Source organism: Barbatula barbatula (assembly GCF_947034865.1).
Source record: "Barbatula barbatula genome assembly, chromosome: 21".
NCBI lineage: Eukaryota > Metazoa > Chordata > Actinopteri > Cypriniformes > Nemacheilidae > Barbatula > Barbatula barbatula.
In genome coordinates this window covers 1,364,017-1,381,496 of record NC_136784.1, presented here as the reverse complement: position 1 = coordinate 1,381,496, position 17,480 = coordinate 1,364,017, and the positions used below count along the sequence as shown (strand labels likewise).

Genomic DNA, 17,480 nt, shown 5'->3' with positions numbered 1-17,480 from the left:
AAACAGCGCCGCCAGTGGTGGACAGAGCTCATGTACCGCCTGACCTCGACTGGATGGATGCAGAAGCTTCTCATCTCCAGCTTTGGCTCCAGGAACGCTGTGGTTTCAGCCCCTAACAGAGATCTTTTGTTTGAGGCCAGCCAGGCCTGCAGGAATGAGGGATCTACAGGACATGAAACTGCAGAAGAGAAATCTTGGCACAACCGCCGACGGGACCAGCTGATGGGTATTAATACAGCTTTTCTATATGCCTTCTCCTTCGGCCCTGTTACTTTGATGGTCACCAGCAGGCGCTCATTCCCAGTAACTGGAGAGATTTCAGCCTGTGGATCAGGACCCTGATGTTAAATGGGACGTCAACCCCAAGATTCAGTGTAAGATATTTGGTAGATAAAGCTGACTTTGTTTTACAATGGTTAGATCAAATGGATGTACGGAAATGAGTTCAATTATGAAAATGCACTGTTTTACTGTAACATAATAGTATAGATCAATTAAAACACGCACACACAGATCACATTGCACAAAGCAACAATGAAAGCTTGTTTAGTGCAAGAGTTCATTGGCTTTGCTACGACACGCATCGATTTGAACTCACCGGGATGAGTTTTTCTAAGACCGCTGCTCTCAGTTACATCGGAAAAGATGTACATGAGGTATTCAGTTCTCGCTATGGTATACATGAGAGCTGAGATTAAAAGCGACTTATCTGTGTTTGTGTTCTCATACCAGTGATATAAAGAGAACACACTGGACATGACACAAAGCTTAATAAATCGAAACCCAGGAGAATGACAACTAAATATCGCAATACACAAAACAGTGCAGTTTTTTTACGCAGTTTTGTACATAATGTACATACAGCTATAGTTTGCTTTTCCCCACAAACAATTTTGTCTCACGATCATCATAAAAGTTAGAAAGTGCATCAATTTTGTATCACACACCTCGTATTGTGATGCATGAAATGCATGAAATGCAAGAACTGCTAAATTACCTCCCCGGGCCTCACTATTAGCATTAGTGTTAAATTCCTTGAAATACCATGTGAATACCGTAGCGTATGAATATGGTAATGTATAGAAGACTACCCGATGGGTTAAATCACGACAGGATTATACTATGGTACCATCACAGTATTTTTTACTGAAAAGACGCCAGAATGACTTCCGGTCAAACTTGCAGCATTTTTAGCCCTTGGTTGATCTTCTCTGTGTTCTGTTACTGGTTCAGTGTTGTGCGAGTGTTGTGTTCTGTTGTGTGGTTATGCCCTCCACTGGCTGAGCTGCCTTACTGTGCCGTTCCAGAGCTCCATAACCCGGCAGAGGGCTGATGGGATGTGCCACACTTTTCAACTTAATCTTCAAAATACTCTACCAGTAGTCGTGCGACACAGACATAAACCATATCAGTGTTACAACGCATATTGAATCATATTAATGCCTCAAAATGAATTTTTATGGATGGTTGGTGTCGTATGAAGGGCAGGGGCTGGGGTTAGACATGAAGTCCTGCCCCTTGCAAAGATGGGGGGATGGAAGAGTATAAAATGTATTTTGGTGGCCACTCAAGCATAAGCACGTCAAAACCCACGTTTGCTTGTTGATTTATGTCTGCAGCAGAGTTTCCCACATAGACCTGTGCTAAACATGCTTTCACGGTAAGTCAATAATGCATCATTCATACGGCGATGGAAGAATTCATCAATATAAGCGGTTGATTGTTTATGAATGTTGTGAAGTGAGGCGGTTTTGGGATGACTTTGGAAAGATCAAAGTTTTATTTAATAACCAATTGTTATGTATTTGAATATGTGTGTAGGTTGTGTATATAGTTTGTGTATAGTTTAAGAAGTTTTTTAAATAATAATGAGTTTATTAGTAAATTCAGTGCTTTAGTATTGTGATGTTTATGCGACTCAATTATATTCATGTAATAAAACATACGCATGCATTTCTCAGAAGAGTCGTGGGAATGATTTGATCAAATTTTTCGAGATGTTGATTTGTGACATTCGTGTGTTGTTATTTTTCGGTGTTGCGTTTGTTTATTCTGGAGCGTTATCTCTTTGCTTTCACAGAAATCTTGTCATTGCTTCAGTGGCTGTGGTGTTTTTGGCGTCTACTGTATCAACAGCTCCTGTTGAAGGTATGACCTCTTTTCCCCGAGGACTCTTAAACAACACGTTCTTATGTTTAACATGCACCGCCCGCTCTGCCGCGTCACCCATTAACCGTGTAAATAAATATCAAAGCTTAAATTCAAACCATTTCTTTCCCGAACAGATAAAGAGCCCGAGGAGAATGACTTTGAAGCTGAAGAAGGTGAAGAAGAACTTTCTGAGGAGGAGGAGGGTGAGCGACGAAGGTCTTTTATTTCTTCGACCTCCGGCTCAGAGCCAAGGATATCAATATCACATCAAGAAGCGATTTCATAATACACTTCGTATTGAGATGATGAAGATTAAACAATGAACATAAATTCTATGATAAACTATTTTTCAATTCTCGTTTTAAAGCTTTGCTAAATAACTTTTATTAATCCATAAACGCAACGAAGTGGATAAAACATCACAATAAAAAGCCTTTAACCGAGAGACACTGAAATGCTGTTTTTCTGATAACAATCGTCTCAGAGAAGAAAACAGAGAAGGTCAAAGCTTTCGAGCGTTCAGTGTGAACACTTCTTATAAACACTATCGATTCTTCCTTTTCTTCACAGATGATGACGATTCCAAAGCTCAGCATATGAAGGGTGGGTGACAAGTTCACGATTTACCACCGTTTTACAAAACCTCTTTAATTTCACAATATGAGAATTGATTCAGTGCTGAACATCATGTTTGTGGAAAAAAACTTTGATTTAAATACCATGATATTGTTTAAAGTACACTGAAAATACCATGGTTTTAAAATAGGGTCATGCAGCTTGTAATACAGCATAGTACGGATGTATTTTGGTCATACCGTGGTACTTACAGTATTGCATATAAATGAGAGCTGTCAAATGATTAATCGCATCCGGAATAAACGCTTGTCTGTTTGCTGTGCATATTCATATTGTATTTATAAATACACACACATATAAACATGTATACATATGTATAAAAGTATTTCCTTATACTTACCAATATTCAACATTATATATGAATGTTGCTAATCTTCATATTTTTCGTAAATATATGCATGCATGTGCATGTCTTTATAAATACAAAATGAATATGCACAGTACACCGATATATATATTATGTAAACACAGACTTTTATTCTGGATGCGATTAATCGTTCGACATCCCAATATATTAAATCACCACCGCATTATTTTCCAGAAAATCGTTTAGTTTGAACACGTACCATGCTTATACCACGGCATTGGTATTTATCTATTTATATATATCTTTTTAATATGCCAAATATTGAAATGGCACAATATCAAAATATAAATTAAACTCCCATAAATTTCAGATCCGATACAATCACTTTACCATAATACCACCATAGTACTTATAAAAGTAAAACGACTACAGAGAGAGATTTTACTGATAAATCTATTAAAATATGAAACATACATTATTCTGGCTTGCAATGTGGAAACTCCTTGGATTATAAAATAACTCACTAAATCAAATCTAACTAATTCTAAGATGTGCATAAAATATTTTAAATTGTATATATTTAATATATTTGTCATTTGTTCATTAAACAGTCTTTACTTTTTAACAATAAGACTGTTTGTCCTCTCACGGGGCACCTGGCCGGATAGATTGATTGACATGTGAGAAGTGATCTTTCCCAATCTTAAGAATATGTTTCTTGTTCCTCTTTCTCTTCCAAAAGGAGCTGGATCACAGCAGGCCACTTCAGCACCCAAAGGCTCGGGTAAGGTGAAGCTAATCCTCTTTAGAGCCCGAGCCAGAGAACATTGAATCTCTCAGCATAGGAAAATAGTTCAGTGGGTGCACGTCTGTAAGCAAAGTCAATCAGTCTTTAATCTGCTTTAGGAAGCAGGTATGTGCGGTGAGATATTAATAAATGTGGAAAGATAAAACGGCAGGTGCACGAAAGAGCGGCCTCGGGTCATTGAGAGCATGTTCTGGGTGACGTTTGGTGACCTGGGTGTTTTTTTCTTCAAGGTCTAAGTCCTTCGCCTGGCAGCTCTGTCTTGGGCGAATCCCCAAACGGTAAGAAACTCTACTCGATAACCCAAAAACAAGTCTAAGTGCAGGAGAGTCTCGGTGGTGAAAGGTGAATTTGTTAAAAGCTCAATGGCCACTTCTCAGACCTTTCCCAAAGTCCGATACATCTTTTGACAAAAACCTTTGCTCTTATTTCCCAGGTCACAAGCTAAATGGCGCTTCACAAACCGGCCAAGTCTGTAAGTGTCAACCTGATCTACCGACGGAGAAACGTTCACACAAGTCACGCTTTAGAAAGCTTACACTCGCTCACCCTGTGCGGTTCATACTCAACAGTACAAGAATATACTAGTGTACTCTAAAAAATGATTCATGGCAATATTGTGTACTTTTAACCTAAAGATCTGTGTTTATGTGTTTACAACAATATGTAAGATGCAGTAACTCAAAGTGATTGGCTAGATAACTAGATAAGGATCCATTTCCCATCATGCTTTGCATGGCACTGTATAATGAGAGTTAATGTAGAAATACAGTGTTATTTTATGGATTTTTATCAAAATGAGAACAGCATTGGCATTTAAAGGGGTGTTAGTGGTTTTAAGAGGTTACCATTGTCCTGAAGGATAAAGCATTTGGTTATACTGCGGTTAGGTTCAGAGAAAGTCTGTCTGACCCAATGGAGTTTGTTGGATGAGCTTCATTTTGCTAGAAGTTGTCACGACTCAAACATATTGATGCAAACTGTTGCGTATTTAATGTGTAGGGTCATAAAATGACATCAGAGTTTGGGTTTTGAGATGATGTTGACCAACTTCTCTTTTCTGCCAAACTGTGTTTTTGTCATTACAGCGTTAAGCAGCATGTCAACATCTTCAGAGGCATCCAGCGGTAACTATTAACATTTCATATTAGAATATAAATGTTTGCAGTGGACATCAATCCATTATTTGACAAAGAAATCAATTTACACAAAGCAAGTGGCGTTTATTTAACGGGACAATTCACCCAAAAATGACAATTCTGTCATCATTTACTCAGCCTCTGGTTGTTCTGAACTTGTGTAAATGTCTTTGTTCGGCTAAACACGTTGGAAGACATTTGTAAGAATGTCAGAAACCAAACAGATCTCATCCCCCATTGACTCCCATTGTATTTATTGTCCCTACTATGGCAGTAAATGGGGAATGAGATCTGTTTGGCTACTGAAATTCTTTTAAATAGCAGAACAAAGACATTTATGCAAGTTCAGAACAACCTGAGGGTGAGTAAATGAAGACAGAATTGTCATATTTGAGTGAACTGTCCCGTTAAATGAAATTATAAAGTATTTTGAAGATTCAATAATAAAACAATAGAAGATTCTGTGGATGCGTCTCAATCTGTACACCGGAAATCACGTCACATTTTCTAAAGCTTCTTTGGTTCAAAAACTCACTACATATGGCACGCAACCTTTAAAAAGACAAATAATTATTCATCATAAAAATAAATCGACAATAGCAGACTGGTAGAAGACAGAGTCTAGTTGGAAATTGCATTTATTTACTTAAAATTACTTTTATTTGTGGACTTTTATGTATTAAAAAACATCATAAAAATACTTGGTTTTTGGGCACTTTATGACCAACAACACCTGTGATTATTCTGATAGAGTATCTATGTGTAAAAATGCCTCATTTATTCCTCATGTGGTTGTAAACCGATTATGACTCTGTTCTTGGGTGAAACACAAAATGAGATATTTTGAGAAATGTCTCAGTGGTTTTATGTTCCAACACAGGAAGTAAATGAAGCCCAGTGTTGATATTCTTCAAAATATCTTCTTTTGTGTTCTACGGAAGAAAGAACTTCATACAGGAGATTTTTTATTTTAGGCACTTTTTGGACTGCGTTTAAGATTAATGGCAGTGACTCTTTGTGTGTGTTTCTCAGGTAGTAACAGTAGAGATGGGTATTCTCGCCCATCTGCCTCAAGTTCTCACGGTAATGTGTTTTGGCTTTGTCAACATGTTTGTTTTCCGATGCCATAACTCATTTTCTGCCCAATCGCTGTGTTTATTTCACTTTCAGGTTCAAGTAACAATGGACAGGAGGGGTCCAAACCAGTCATAGTTTCTCCGGGTACCACATTACTGGTTTTGGTTTAAACATACAAATTTTGAAACTATAGGAATATTGTTATTAATAAATATTATTATTTTAGAAATATTTAAAATTGATTTTATCAAATAAAAGTGATACTATGCAATACTAATAATCATTTCCTGAATTTCCATCAGCAGGAGGAACTGGTGCTCACGGAGCTTCAGCATCTAAAGTCCCTGGTAATGGCATTTTAAAACACATAAAGTGTAAACTATTGTTTGATATGTGCGATCTTTAAAGAAATGCAGTACTGTACAGCTCTTAATAAGTTTACTGATGTGCTCCAGGTCCAGATGTGGCCGTCCACACCATTTCCATTTCTGTTGGTAAGACATCGTGTCTGATTTTAGCTGTTTAGATTGAAATACAACCTTATAATTAAGAAAACTGTCTTCGTGCCGTAATGATGTCTTCGTGTCATCAGGTCAAGGGTCATCTGCAGGTCACGCGATTGGCCGACCTTCAGCAGGGCAGACGTCAGGTGCTTCGGCTGCTGTTTCCTCTGAGGTCCAATCACAAGCGTCAGGTATACAGATATGAGAGATAAAAGAAAAAGGCCAATGATGCTTTCAGTACAGAGGAAGATATGTTTGAACATGTACTGTAAGTAACATGTTCAGTGTGTTTGTGTGTGTGTTTAGGGTCAGAGGTCACAGTTGAACATACAGAGGGATATGAAAACGGTTTGTGAATATCTTTCTTCTGAAGGTTGCTTATAGTCTGATATATCAACACACTTGTGTTTTCTTTTATCAGGTGATGCTGCTCATGAAACATCTCAGATCGAGTCTCCAGGTGAGACGCGTTACATTTACATACACGGTAAACAAAAACATTCTGATCACTCTGATTGTGACATTTTGTGTTTTTAAATTCAGAAATCCCAGAGACGGAATCTAACGGTGAGTATTATGGTCTGTAGAGAGTCGTGTAGAATAAGAGTTCCAGTCACTTTAAGTGTTGTCCTGTCACAGGTAATGGACACAAACAGCTAATGAACGGAGGAGAAACAGGCTTCACAGGTCAGCAAACAATCAACTATCTTTCCATTTGTGTGACATTTAATAAACCTCACGGGATTTTAGTGGGCGTATGACATCAATTCTACCAAAAACAAGTGTCCGGATACTCTACCATTAGTCTTTATTATTGACTTAATGTTTATCATGTCGAGTCTCTTTACATGTTTTGCTTGAAGAGCGTGTTTGAGTAATCTGTCAAGGTGGACGTCTGTGGCCGTCCCTGCTGAATTGTGCTATTTAAATGGAATTACTGTATTTTCATTAGTTTTTTTTGTTCAGGTTTGGATCATTTTGTGCCGGACACGTCTCAGATACAAGGAACAGGTGATTTCATATATGAGTGAAAACAGTCACGTTACAAACAAGGAAGAACCATAATATCGTCGCTTTCCTTCCGAAACCTCTTATTGCCAAATTCGGACAAAGTGGACAATCGCTTTTTAATAGCTCTTATTGGTTAGATATTTTGGTAACACTTTACATTAAGGTTCCCTTTATGAAGCATTTATAAATGTGTTCATTAATGATTAATAAGTAATTTACAAATGCATTATAAAGCAGTTATAACTGCATGAACAAAAAGGGGGATTCTAACGAAATACCTGCCAAATAGTGAGCAGGTATAAGAAAAACAACATAACAGTGCAAACAACTTGAAGATAATAATGAATCTGCTTTCGAGTCAAATAAATGATGAATAAATACATTTATAAAGCATTTATAACACGTGAATTAAACATGGCTACTTTGTTAGAATCCCTCTTCTGATTCATGCAGTTATAACTGCTTCATAATGCCTTTGTAAATGACTTATTCATCATAAATTAACACATTTATAAATGCTTTATAAAGGGTAACTTAATTTTAAAGTATTACCGATTTTTACAAAAAATAAAGGGTGACTAATAACAATGGTTTATGACCAAAAATAAAAATATGGAGATGCAAGGTTTTAGAAGGACAGCAGCGATATGCTGACGTAAATGTTTCATTTGTAAATGTAAGATATAGTTGTGATTTCCGGTTATGACTGTTTTGTTGTTTCATCTGTTCGCAGGGGGTTTTGATACAATTGCCACAAGCCCTCACTTGGAAATTACAGGTAAAAAACCTTTGTTTCACCCTAAAGCTCTTGAAAGAAAAGGTTGTGGCATTAAATCAGCACATCGTTGCTGTCCTTCTGAAACCTCATATGTCCATATTTGCTGTTCTTCAGGAAATGTACTTGCATACTGTGTTGTCAAAGTTGTCAACGACCTTTTTCTATACTATTTATTGGTTAGATATTTGCAAAACCCAATAACAAACATAAAGTGTGACTAATAATTATGATTAACGACAAAACAGAAAAAACACAAGATATGGAGATACAAGGTTTTAGAAAGTCATCTAAGCAATATTATAGTGATAGTTCACCCAAGAATGAAAATTCTGACATCTTTTATTCACACTATTGTCATTTCAAACCGTTATGGCTTTCTTTCTGCACAACACAAAAGAAGATATTTTGAAGAGTATGCGGTGGCACCCATTGACTTTTATTGTATGGTCACAAAACCAATGCAAGTAAATGGCTGCTATCACTGTTCGGTTAACAACATTATTCCGAATATCTTCTTTTGTGTTTTGCCGAAGAAAGAAACTCATTCAGGTTTGACATGACAAGAGGGTGAGAAAATGAAGACAGAATGTTCATTTTTGGGTGAAATCTCTCTTTATTATTAGTTCTGAATCATGCACTTCAACCGAAATACTGTTGTTTTAAACCCATTGTTGTACACGGATCTTGTTGCTATAACTGCTTCATAACGCATTTGTAAATGACTTATTTATCATTATTGAACACATTTATAAATGCTTTATAAAGGGTACCTTGATGTGAAGTTTTACCCCATTTTCTTTCTCAATTCAACTGTAGGCATGATAGACCAGTCAAACCACGACTTTCTTGTTGGCTTTATGGGTGAGCGTTCCTTTTATCGCATGAGTTAGTGTGAGAAATACTGACTATGGTTTTTCAGGAAAATGGGAATGTTGCTCTCTGCAGGTGGAATGGGAGAGGACTTTGGTCCAGACGCTCACACGGCTGGGTTAGGTACGCTTTTAGACTTATTAGACACTCCAGATCCTCCGTCCACATGTCTAGTAACTGACGCTGTCTCAACAGATCAGATGGCACTTCAGGTGGTTTCCACAGGTGAGCGTCCGCCTCATCCGTTGATGTTTGTCGTTTTTGGACTTCAGATTGCTTTCCGCTGATCTCACGCTTGTTAACTACACTTGATTTACACTCACGGCGCTCAGAGATTTCCCCGATCCATCCAGCCGTCACGACGACAGAATAAACCAGCCTGTACCTCAGCATTTACTGAAAGATGACTGATGTGTTTTTGGTTCTCCTCTCCAGCAGCCGGATCCAGTCCAGGGCCTCCGTCCAGCGGCGGTTCGGTTCTAGACGTCTCTCCAGGTAATAGCTCCTGGCTGCCGCTCTGTTCTCCTTTAGGTCCTGTAAATTTAGCATGCTTTTACCCCAGTAGTGGTTTACTCAGAAATGTCTGGCAAGAGTGACATGAGAGAGCTTTCAGAGATGTTTATAACGTCAGATGACTGTATGAAATTATCCCAAACAATCTCTTCTGAATATCAGACTCGGCCGGAGCAGCTTCTCCATCTGCTGACAATGGGAACAATGATTTCTCTCACTCCATCGGTAAGTTTATCACCCAAAAATGGTTGTTTAGAATCTGTATGTGAGTCTTTCTTCGGTGGAACAAAAAGAACAAAAGAAGATATTTTGAGAAACGTCTCAGTGGTTTTGTGTTCATGCAATGGAAGTCAATGATTTTCCATGTTGTTTTAATACCTACATTCTTCAAAATATCTTCTTTTGTGTTCTGCTGAAAAAGGAAAGTCATAAAGGTTTGGAATGACATGATGATGAATAAATGATCTCTTTCAGGCGGATCTAATTCTGGCTCACCAGCAGATACAACAGGTACTTATAACGCAAAACACATTCTGCGTCGCTTTAATACTCTCTGGATAACTTTTTGTGTTTGAAAACAGAAAGTCTTAATCCAGCCTGAATTTTTCAGATTCCTCAATAATCTCGGAGACATTAAAACATCCAGGTCATTACTTCACAGATTATACAGGTTTGGCATTTATTTTTAATCGTGACATCATAAGTAAGGGATAATATTCATTATATTCAGGCAGCCGGTTGTTATCGCAGAAATAAGCCTTGACAGTGGGATCAGGACCCGACGTTAAGCAGAGCCGGCTGCTTGTACATTATCCCGCTTATCACACGGCTACTTGCCACACATGAAAAAAACTGGGCATGAAATGTGAATTTGAAATATTGTATTAGCTTGTTTTTTACCAAATGCAGACATTCTGTAAGGAATGCCATTTAGTTTCGGTTTTAAGGTAAGAAACGACCTTCAAATGTCACAAACAGGCAATTTGGTTGAATCATTTGTAAATATAATGTCCTTTAATGTCATTAAAAGACATATTTATATTTCATTTGTCATAAAAACCTGTGAAAATGATTTGCTGCATCCGGGTTACCGTGTGTTATTAGTTTTGAGGGGTAGTTATCTGGGAATAACAAACCTGCGTCGCGACTGGCCAATCAGAATCAAGCATTCCAACGAGCCGTGTAATAACCAGGTAAAAACGATCATATTTATATGTTTCACTGCAAGATTAATCATTGTTTGTTTTTTCAGATGGCGGGGTGGATAACGGTGCTGACGCTCCTGACACGAACGGTAAAACCAGATCAATCTGACCTTTCCCTGCCAGAATTCACAATGCAAAAAAATCACGATGTTCCTAAACAGATGCTTCATGTTTTTAAAGTGCAATACAACTTTGCTTTTGCTTTGACCTGGATGTGTGTTTTGAAGATTGGCTTGGTCGGTGTTGGAAGACCGTTTACTGTCCATCACACATTTTGACAGGCTTTCATTCTTTGTGTTTTAGGAAACGGTCGACACAAACCGATTGTTGATGTACAGAAAGGTAAAAAAAAAATTGTTGTTTGGATATGTTCATAGTTATTCATCTCAGCGCGGTTGGGGTTGACATCAGGCGCTGTAAAACACACTGAACTCATGACAGAATCACTGTGTCGTGTTATTGACAGACTAACTCCATCCTGGAAATGATGCTTTCAAATGTATGACTATTCCCAACTTTCTCTCTAAACAGGAACAGAGCATCAGTTTGTTGCTATGGAGACTCATCACACAGCTGGTACTTAATCATTCTGCTTTGTGACATCACTGAAAGTCTATGGATTTCTTACCGATAATTCTGTGTTTATGTGTCGTGTCTTGGCTGGGTTGTCTATAGCCGATGGGATTGTGCTTAGTAGATATATGTATGTATAACGCTTTATAAAAGTAGTTTTAATGCATTAATAATGCCTTTTAATGCACCTTCTAATGCATTGTTATGTTTCATGAATAAGGTAATACATTATAACACTTATCAATTCATTGTTACACTTAGCATTTTTTATTTGGTTACAACATTTAATTATGAACAGTTATGATGCATCATACCCTTTAATAACCCTTTATTACGCATTATATATAAAGGCTTTATTGTTGCTTTTGGCAATAGACGACATTGAACGGCCAACGAGAGAAACGTTTCACTTTTGTAAGATTGTAGAGTTAAAATAATCTGGATTTGCTGAGAAACGTTTGGGTTCGTATCGTTTAAAGGACATGATCGGACACAGTCGGATGCAGAATAAATACTTTGTTCAGCCAGTGAAACAGAAAGACAAATGACATTAAGCATCTTTTAATTCAGTACTTCAGACACACAAACTTTATTGTTTCAGTTGGTACCCTGGACCACACACTCAGTCCTTACGCTGACACCACAGGTAAGAAAAATGATTGATCAGACGTCTTAAATGATCACATGATCTTGACTGTCATGGCGATGTTCTTCGTCATTCTTTGATTGTTTAATGCAAACTCCGATTTTTTCTTTCTCAAGGTCAGGACAGTGTCACCGGTGCGAGGGCACAGACAGATCTGGCAGGTACTATTTTTGTATATTTGTTCTGGTCAATTACACCATCACTTGTTATAATCTGAGTAAACGCCCATTTCTGCGTGATTGTGGTGACGTGTGTGTAATAATGAAGATGTTGCTGTGAACAGGTGTGGCAGGTGAAGTGGCGACGGATGGTCATGTTAAAACAGACACAACGGGTGAGTCCAAAAAGGATCATTTTAAAGTCCCTGTGAACAGGAAGTTGCGATCGTTTTTATTTACGTATTTTGACGCATTTCCGAGTGAAATGGAATTTCGAATGAGAAAAAGAGTGGGCGTGGCATTCGTCTTTCTCTGCGATGTGATTGGGTGTGTAAAACAGCCGTCGCATTTTTAAATAAACTGGCAGCAGACTGACGGTTGAAGGGGAGGAGTTAACGGATGCCCCGCCCAAGCCGTCTAACATGCGTCATTTAAGATGGATAGTCACTACAGGACGGAAATGCATTTTCAGATTTTACCGAAAGATTATGAGGCTCCACTAATTTTTAAAAGAGAACGACCCACATTGATAAACAAAAAAAGCTGCAAAATCTCATGAAGAAATATTCTTAGTTGTAATTTTATAAATCATTATGAAAGTATATAACTTAGTTTTTAATGAAATAATAAACAAAAGCTGCATCTCAAAGCACAAAAAATAAATATTATAATTCACATTAAAACACACAGTATAAAATATACGCTAAAAATAAGTATATGTTTATTAGCATATTAAAAGTGAAGTGTGTGTATGAAATAATGTTGAAATCTGTATACTTTCTGTTACACAGACCACGGTCATTTAGCCGTGACGGACGGATTTCCAAAACACACAGGTAGTGTGGGTCTCTTCGACACACACACACACATGTCATTCTATCACTCATGCAGACGTTTCATGTGTAGCGTGTGTTTCTGAAAAGCAGATTCCGTGTACGCGACTGGCGCTGGGTTCACAGGTGAGCACCTTTCGCTTTGATGGAGAAACGTTTCACAGAACACAAATTAGATTTCAAATCTAAAGTGATTTTCATTTAAACATTGTTATGTGATTTTCAGATGTCTCACAGACACATAGTGATGTGGTTCAGACGGATTTACAAGGTATGTTATGTTTGAATAAATCATAGGGAGTGGGTGATATATCCAGGTAAGTATTTACCACGGTAATGATAGTTTTATTGCAAACAGCATCGCTTTACCATCACGGGTCATTATTTTTGCGGTTTTATTGTTTTTTAAACTAATGGTTCATTTTCTGAGAGACCCAGACAAATTATGTACAGTTATGTGTTCGTTTATTCCTTCGAAAAACAAATCCGTTTGAAACTTTTCATGAACGTTCAGCCACAGGAGATCCATTTGCAGTTTCCTCACAGACAGATGTCACGGGCACAGGTGGGTGACAAGCCAAATAAAAAGCCCACTTTACACTAAACGATTACATAAAAATGCACATTTGCTGTTTTGTATATATCTCTTTAGCTACAGCTGAACCTCAACGGACTATCGGAGGTCCAAGTAAGTTCATAACATATCTGCCATTTTCCTTTTAAATATTTGTATTTGCTTTATACTACAAGGACTCATTCACACCCATGAGTTTTGCCTATGAAACCTGTAAAGATATACAATTGCTGCGTCCCAATTCGCACACTATCTGTCCTAAATAGTATTGGACAATATAATTAGTATGTACCAAATTGTAGTGTTGAAAAGAGTTTTCCAAAGATTCCTGGATGGACTACTTTCGGTAGAAATTCGATGCGTCACTAAATGAATAAATACAACTATAGAGTTAGCAAATCAAAATTCGCCTACCTATACTATGCCCTTAAAGTACTTGGACATCACTTGGACATACTATCACGAAACAGAAGTGGCTGTTGTTGTCCAGACGACATTGTGATCCTTAAAGGCCATTTAGTTGGAAATTTGCGTTCGAACTTTCTGCACGTTAAAAAAGAAATTCAACCTCACGTTGTGTCAATCACATTTACACACGGCCTCTTTACAAATTCTGAAACACTTTAGTATAGGGACCAATTCTCACTATTAACTAGTTGCTTATTATCTTGGCTATTATTATCATATCTGTTAGTATGTATAAAGCATGTATTCTGCATGGCCATCTTCTAAATCCTTAATCCTACCCAATACCTTAACCTAGCATCTTGTTTACTAACTATTAAAAAGCAACAAATTACGTGTTTATTGAAGCAAGAGTGGTAGTAAATGGTTTGTTAATAGCAAGAATTGGACCTTAAAATAAAGTGTGACCAAAAATTTGGACATGGTTGGATTTTCTGCGTGTCCCGAGCAAGCATTTTGAGAGGTGTTTTGACAATTCAGAGACAAAGTACAAACGAGCGCGAAATATGAAGCGTAGCGACACTAAACTCCGCCGTGGATTTACATTTCCAATTTTCACCTGAAACAGTACTTTGGTACTTTAAGAATACTCATTGCAAGCCTACTATGAGTTTGGACATACTAGCATACTATTTTCAAATACTATTTAGGACGGATAGTATGCGGTTTGGGAAGAAGAGCTTCCTTTTGGATGTGTGTGAAAGTAAGGGCCGTTCACATTTCGCATTATTTCTCATGCGGTGCATTCTGAAAAGTTGAAAGATTTTTATCTCGATGTGCCGTGTTGCACGCAAAAGATGTGAAATGTGAATCACCCCTTAACGGCCACAATGTTGTCTAGGCAACGACGACGACTTCTGTTTCCTGATAGTATGTCCCAGTACATGCATATTGTTTTGCTACACACTAAAATGGATATACATTTCCATAACATAAACAGTACGTAGCTTTAGTGCATAGTATAAGTAGGCGAATTGGGACGCAGCAATTGTTAGATTTGAAATGATGCTTATTCTTATTGCTGAAGACAGTTGTTTTATGTCAGTGTTGCTCATCTCTCTCCTGAAGCCCCTTCGCCATGTCTCCATCCTCTAACACGCCTGCTCATCACATCATTGCTAGTTCTCATGATGGGTCTGTTGTCAAATGTTCAGTGTTGGAGACAGGAGGCTTCAGGACAGGGTTGAGAATCATTTCTTCGTGTAAACGTGATGTGTTTTCCTCTAGCAGGCCACCCTGGTGCTACGGAACAGACACAGACAGCTGGTAAGCCTCATTAGAGTTTACCTTCTCATCACCTGAACTCCTCTATGAATGAATGAATGATGGAATAAGAGAAGCAGACGGATATGTGATGTGTGATTGAGATCAGGTGCTGAACAGCTCTTCTGTTTTCTCTGTTTTGCTTGTTCTGTTCAGTATCAGCAGGTGAACAGTACCACACATCTGGTCAGGGTCCTGAAGGTGGGTGTGAACCAGATCCATCATGCTGAAATATTCAATTCTGTGCCTTTATCATCATCACACCGACCATAAAAAACACTGATACACGTCATTTGTTCGACACCGTACTTAAAGTCCCAGTGAAAGTAAAAATGACAATGCCTATTTTTTTCATGAAATATTGCAGCGTTTATTGTAAATAGTTTATCAATGTGGGTCGTTCTCTTTTCGAAATTCGCATGCCCTCATAATCTTTAGTTAAAATCTGAAAATGCACTTCCGTCCTGTTATGACTATCCATCTTAAATGACGTATGTCAGACGGTTTGGGCAACGCGTCCGTTAACTCCTCCCCTTCAACTTGTCAGTCTGCATTCTAAAATGCAACGGCTGTTTTATGCATTCAATCAAATCGCAGAGAAAGACGAAAGCCACGCCCACTGCGTATCTCATTCGGAATTCCATTTCCCTCGGAAATGCATCAAAATACGGAAGTAAAAACGATCGCAACTTCCGGTTCACAGGGACTTTAAATATTCAGGAGGAACAAAAACCCGTCATTAATATCAGTCAACTCCCTTATAAAAGCAAGTATATTTAAAGTTAATTTTACTAAGTATGCCTAAAAATGTAAAGTGAAATAAACTAAAGTATACTTCTTTGCGCAACTTGTGACTAAAATGGCCCGCTTTTTAGTTCATAAAAGCATCATTTGAGGAATATTTTAGTGATATACTTTTAAGTGCAGAACTTGTTCTGCAACTAAACTAGAAGTGAATTTAAAGGAAAACTGATATGAAAGTGCACTTTGAAGTATACTCTCAGTAAAGTACTTTGGTAGTATAAGTTTTGATAATAAAATTTCATTCAATAGTCCGCTCAAAAGAGTAAACACTACAACCCAAGTACAAGTATATCTCCATTCAAAGTGTGACTACAGACCATATATACACTGAAGTATTATTCTGAGGAGAAGGTTAAAATAAACTCAAAGTATACTTATGTTTAGTTTATGAGATAGCACACTGAATGTACTTGTTTTGTTTTCTGTGAGGGCTGTATGTATATTGAGCGTCTGTGACCTCTCTGAAAGGTGCAGAAAATGTGGAACTGGAAGATACCTGCTGACTTCCACATGAAGCCGCGTGTGAAGTTTCTGCGCTACAGGTTTCAGTGTATAGACCAGAACGCCTGGCAGAGGAACCGTCAACCCGCTCGCTAGACTTTAGCTGTCATGTGTGTGTGTGTGTGTGTGTCCGTTTATTTTATTTAAACATTCAGATGATGCTGTAAGTTAACTGTTTATTGCCTGTTTATAAAAGTGCCCTGTAATTATTTCGTCGATTATGGAAAATTTTAAATAAGAGTCTCAAGTGATTGAATATGTCACGTTTTTTACATTTTCTAAGTGAACACGGTGTGTAAATGCATTGATGGTTTATTCCCCTGAAATGTTGCTTCTGTATCGTCTCGCTTAGATGTGAAAGCAATATTCTTTACAAATGTCCAAAATTGTATATTGCTGAATGTCTGTCTGTTGAAAATAATCTTTACATTAAATGGAACATCTATTTTGAACATCACATTCAAGTGTTTATGCCATTGACATTCACCAAGTGTTTTAAAGAGAAAGTTTACCTAAAAATAAAATAATCTGTCATCATTTATCGCCCCATGTTGTTCAAAACCTGTTTGTGACTCTTTCTTCAATGGAACACAAAGGAAGATATTTCGTGTTTTGTTCATTGGGTTCAATGTTGTTTGGTTATTAACATGCTTCAAAATATTTTCTTT

General features: G+C 37.6%; 1 protein-coding gene across 1 annotated transcript; it reads left to right on the top strand.

Moving 5' to 3' along the window:
• Positions 1–1,649: 1,649 nt before the first annotated feature.
• Positions 1,650–17,269, top strand: LOC306910440 (uncharacterized protein; the record flags this gene model as incomplete). Its single annotated transcript, XM_079485016.1, has 40 exons — positions 1,650–1,660; positions 2,081–2,148; positions 2,286–2,354; positions 2,722–2,754; positions 3,837–3,878; positions 4,133–4,180; positions 4,336–4,374; positions 4,988–5,026; positions 6,071–6,121; positions 6,209–6,259; positions 6,418–6,462; positions 6,571–6,609; positions 6,708–6,809; positions 6,925–6,966; positions 7,040–7,078; positions 7,162–7,185; positions 7,258–7,305; positions 7,585–7,629; positions 8,363–8,407; positions 9,224–9,268; positions 9,353–9,400; positions 9,473–9,502; positions 9,713–9,772; positions 9,953–10,015; positions 10,265–10,300; positions 10,401–10,460; positions 11,043–11,084; positions 11,299–11,337; positions 11,527–11,571; positions 12,170–12,214; positions 12,331–12,375; positions 12,498–12,548; positions 13,164–13,208; positions 13,296–13,331; positions 13,432–13,476; positions 13,720–13,770; positions 13,858–13,893; positions 15,472–15,510; positions 15,664–15,708; positions 16,780–17,269. 40 exons carry the CDS (start codon positions 1,650–1,652, stop codon positions 16,812–16,814), a joined length of 1,821 nt encoding a protein of 606 aa, XP_079341142.1. The 3' UTR covers positions 16,815–17,269.
• Between the last annotated feature and the right edge of the window lie 211 nt (positions 17,270–17,480).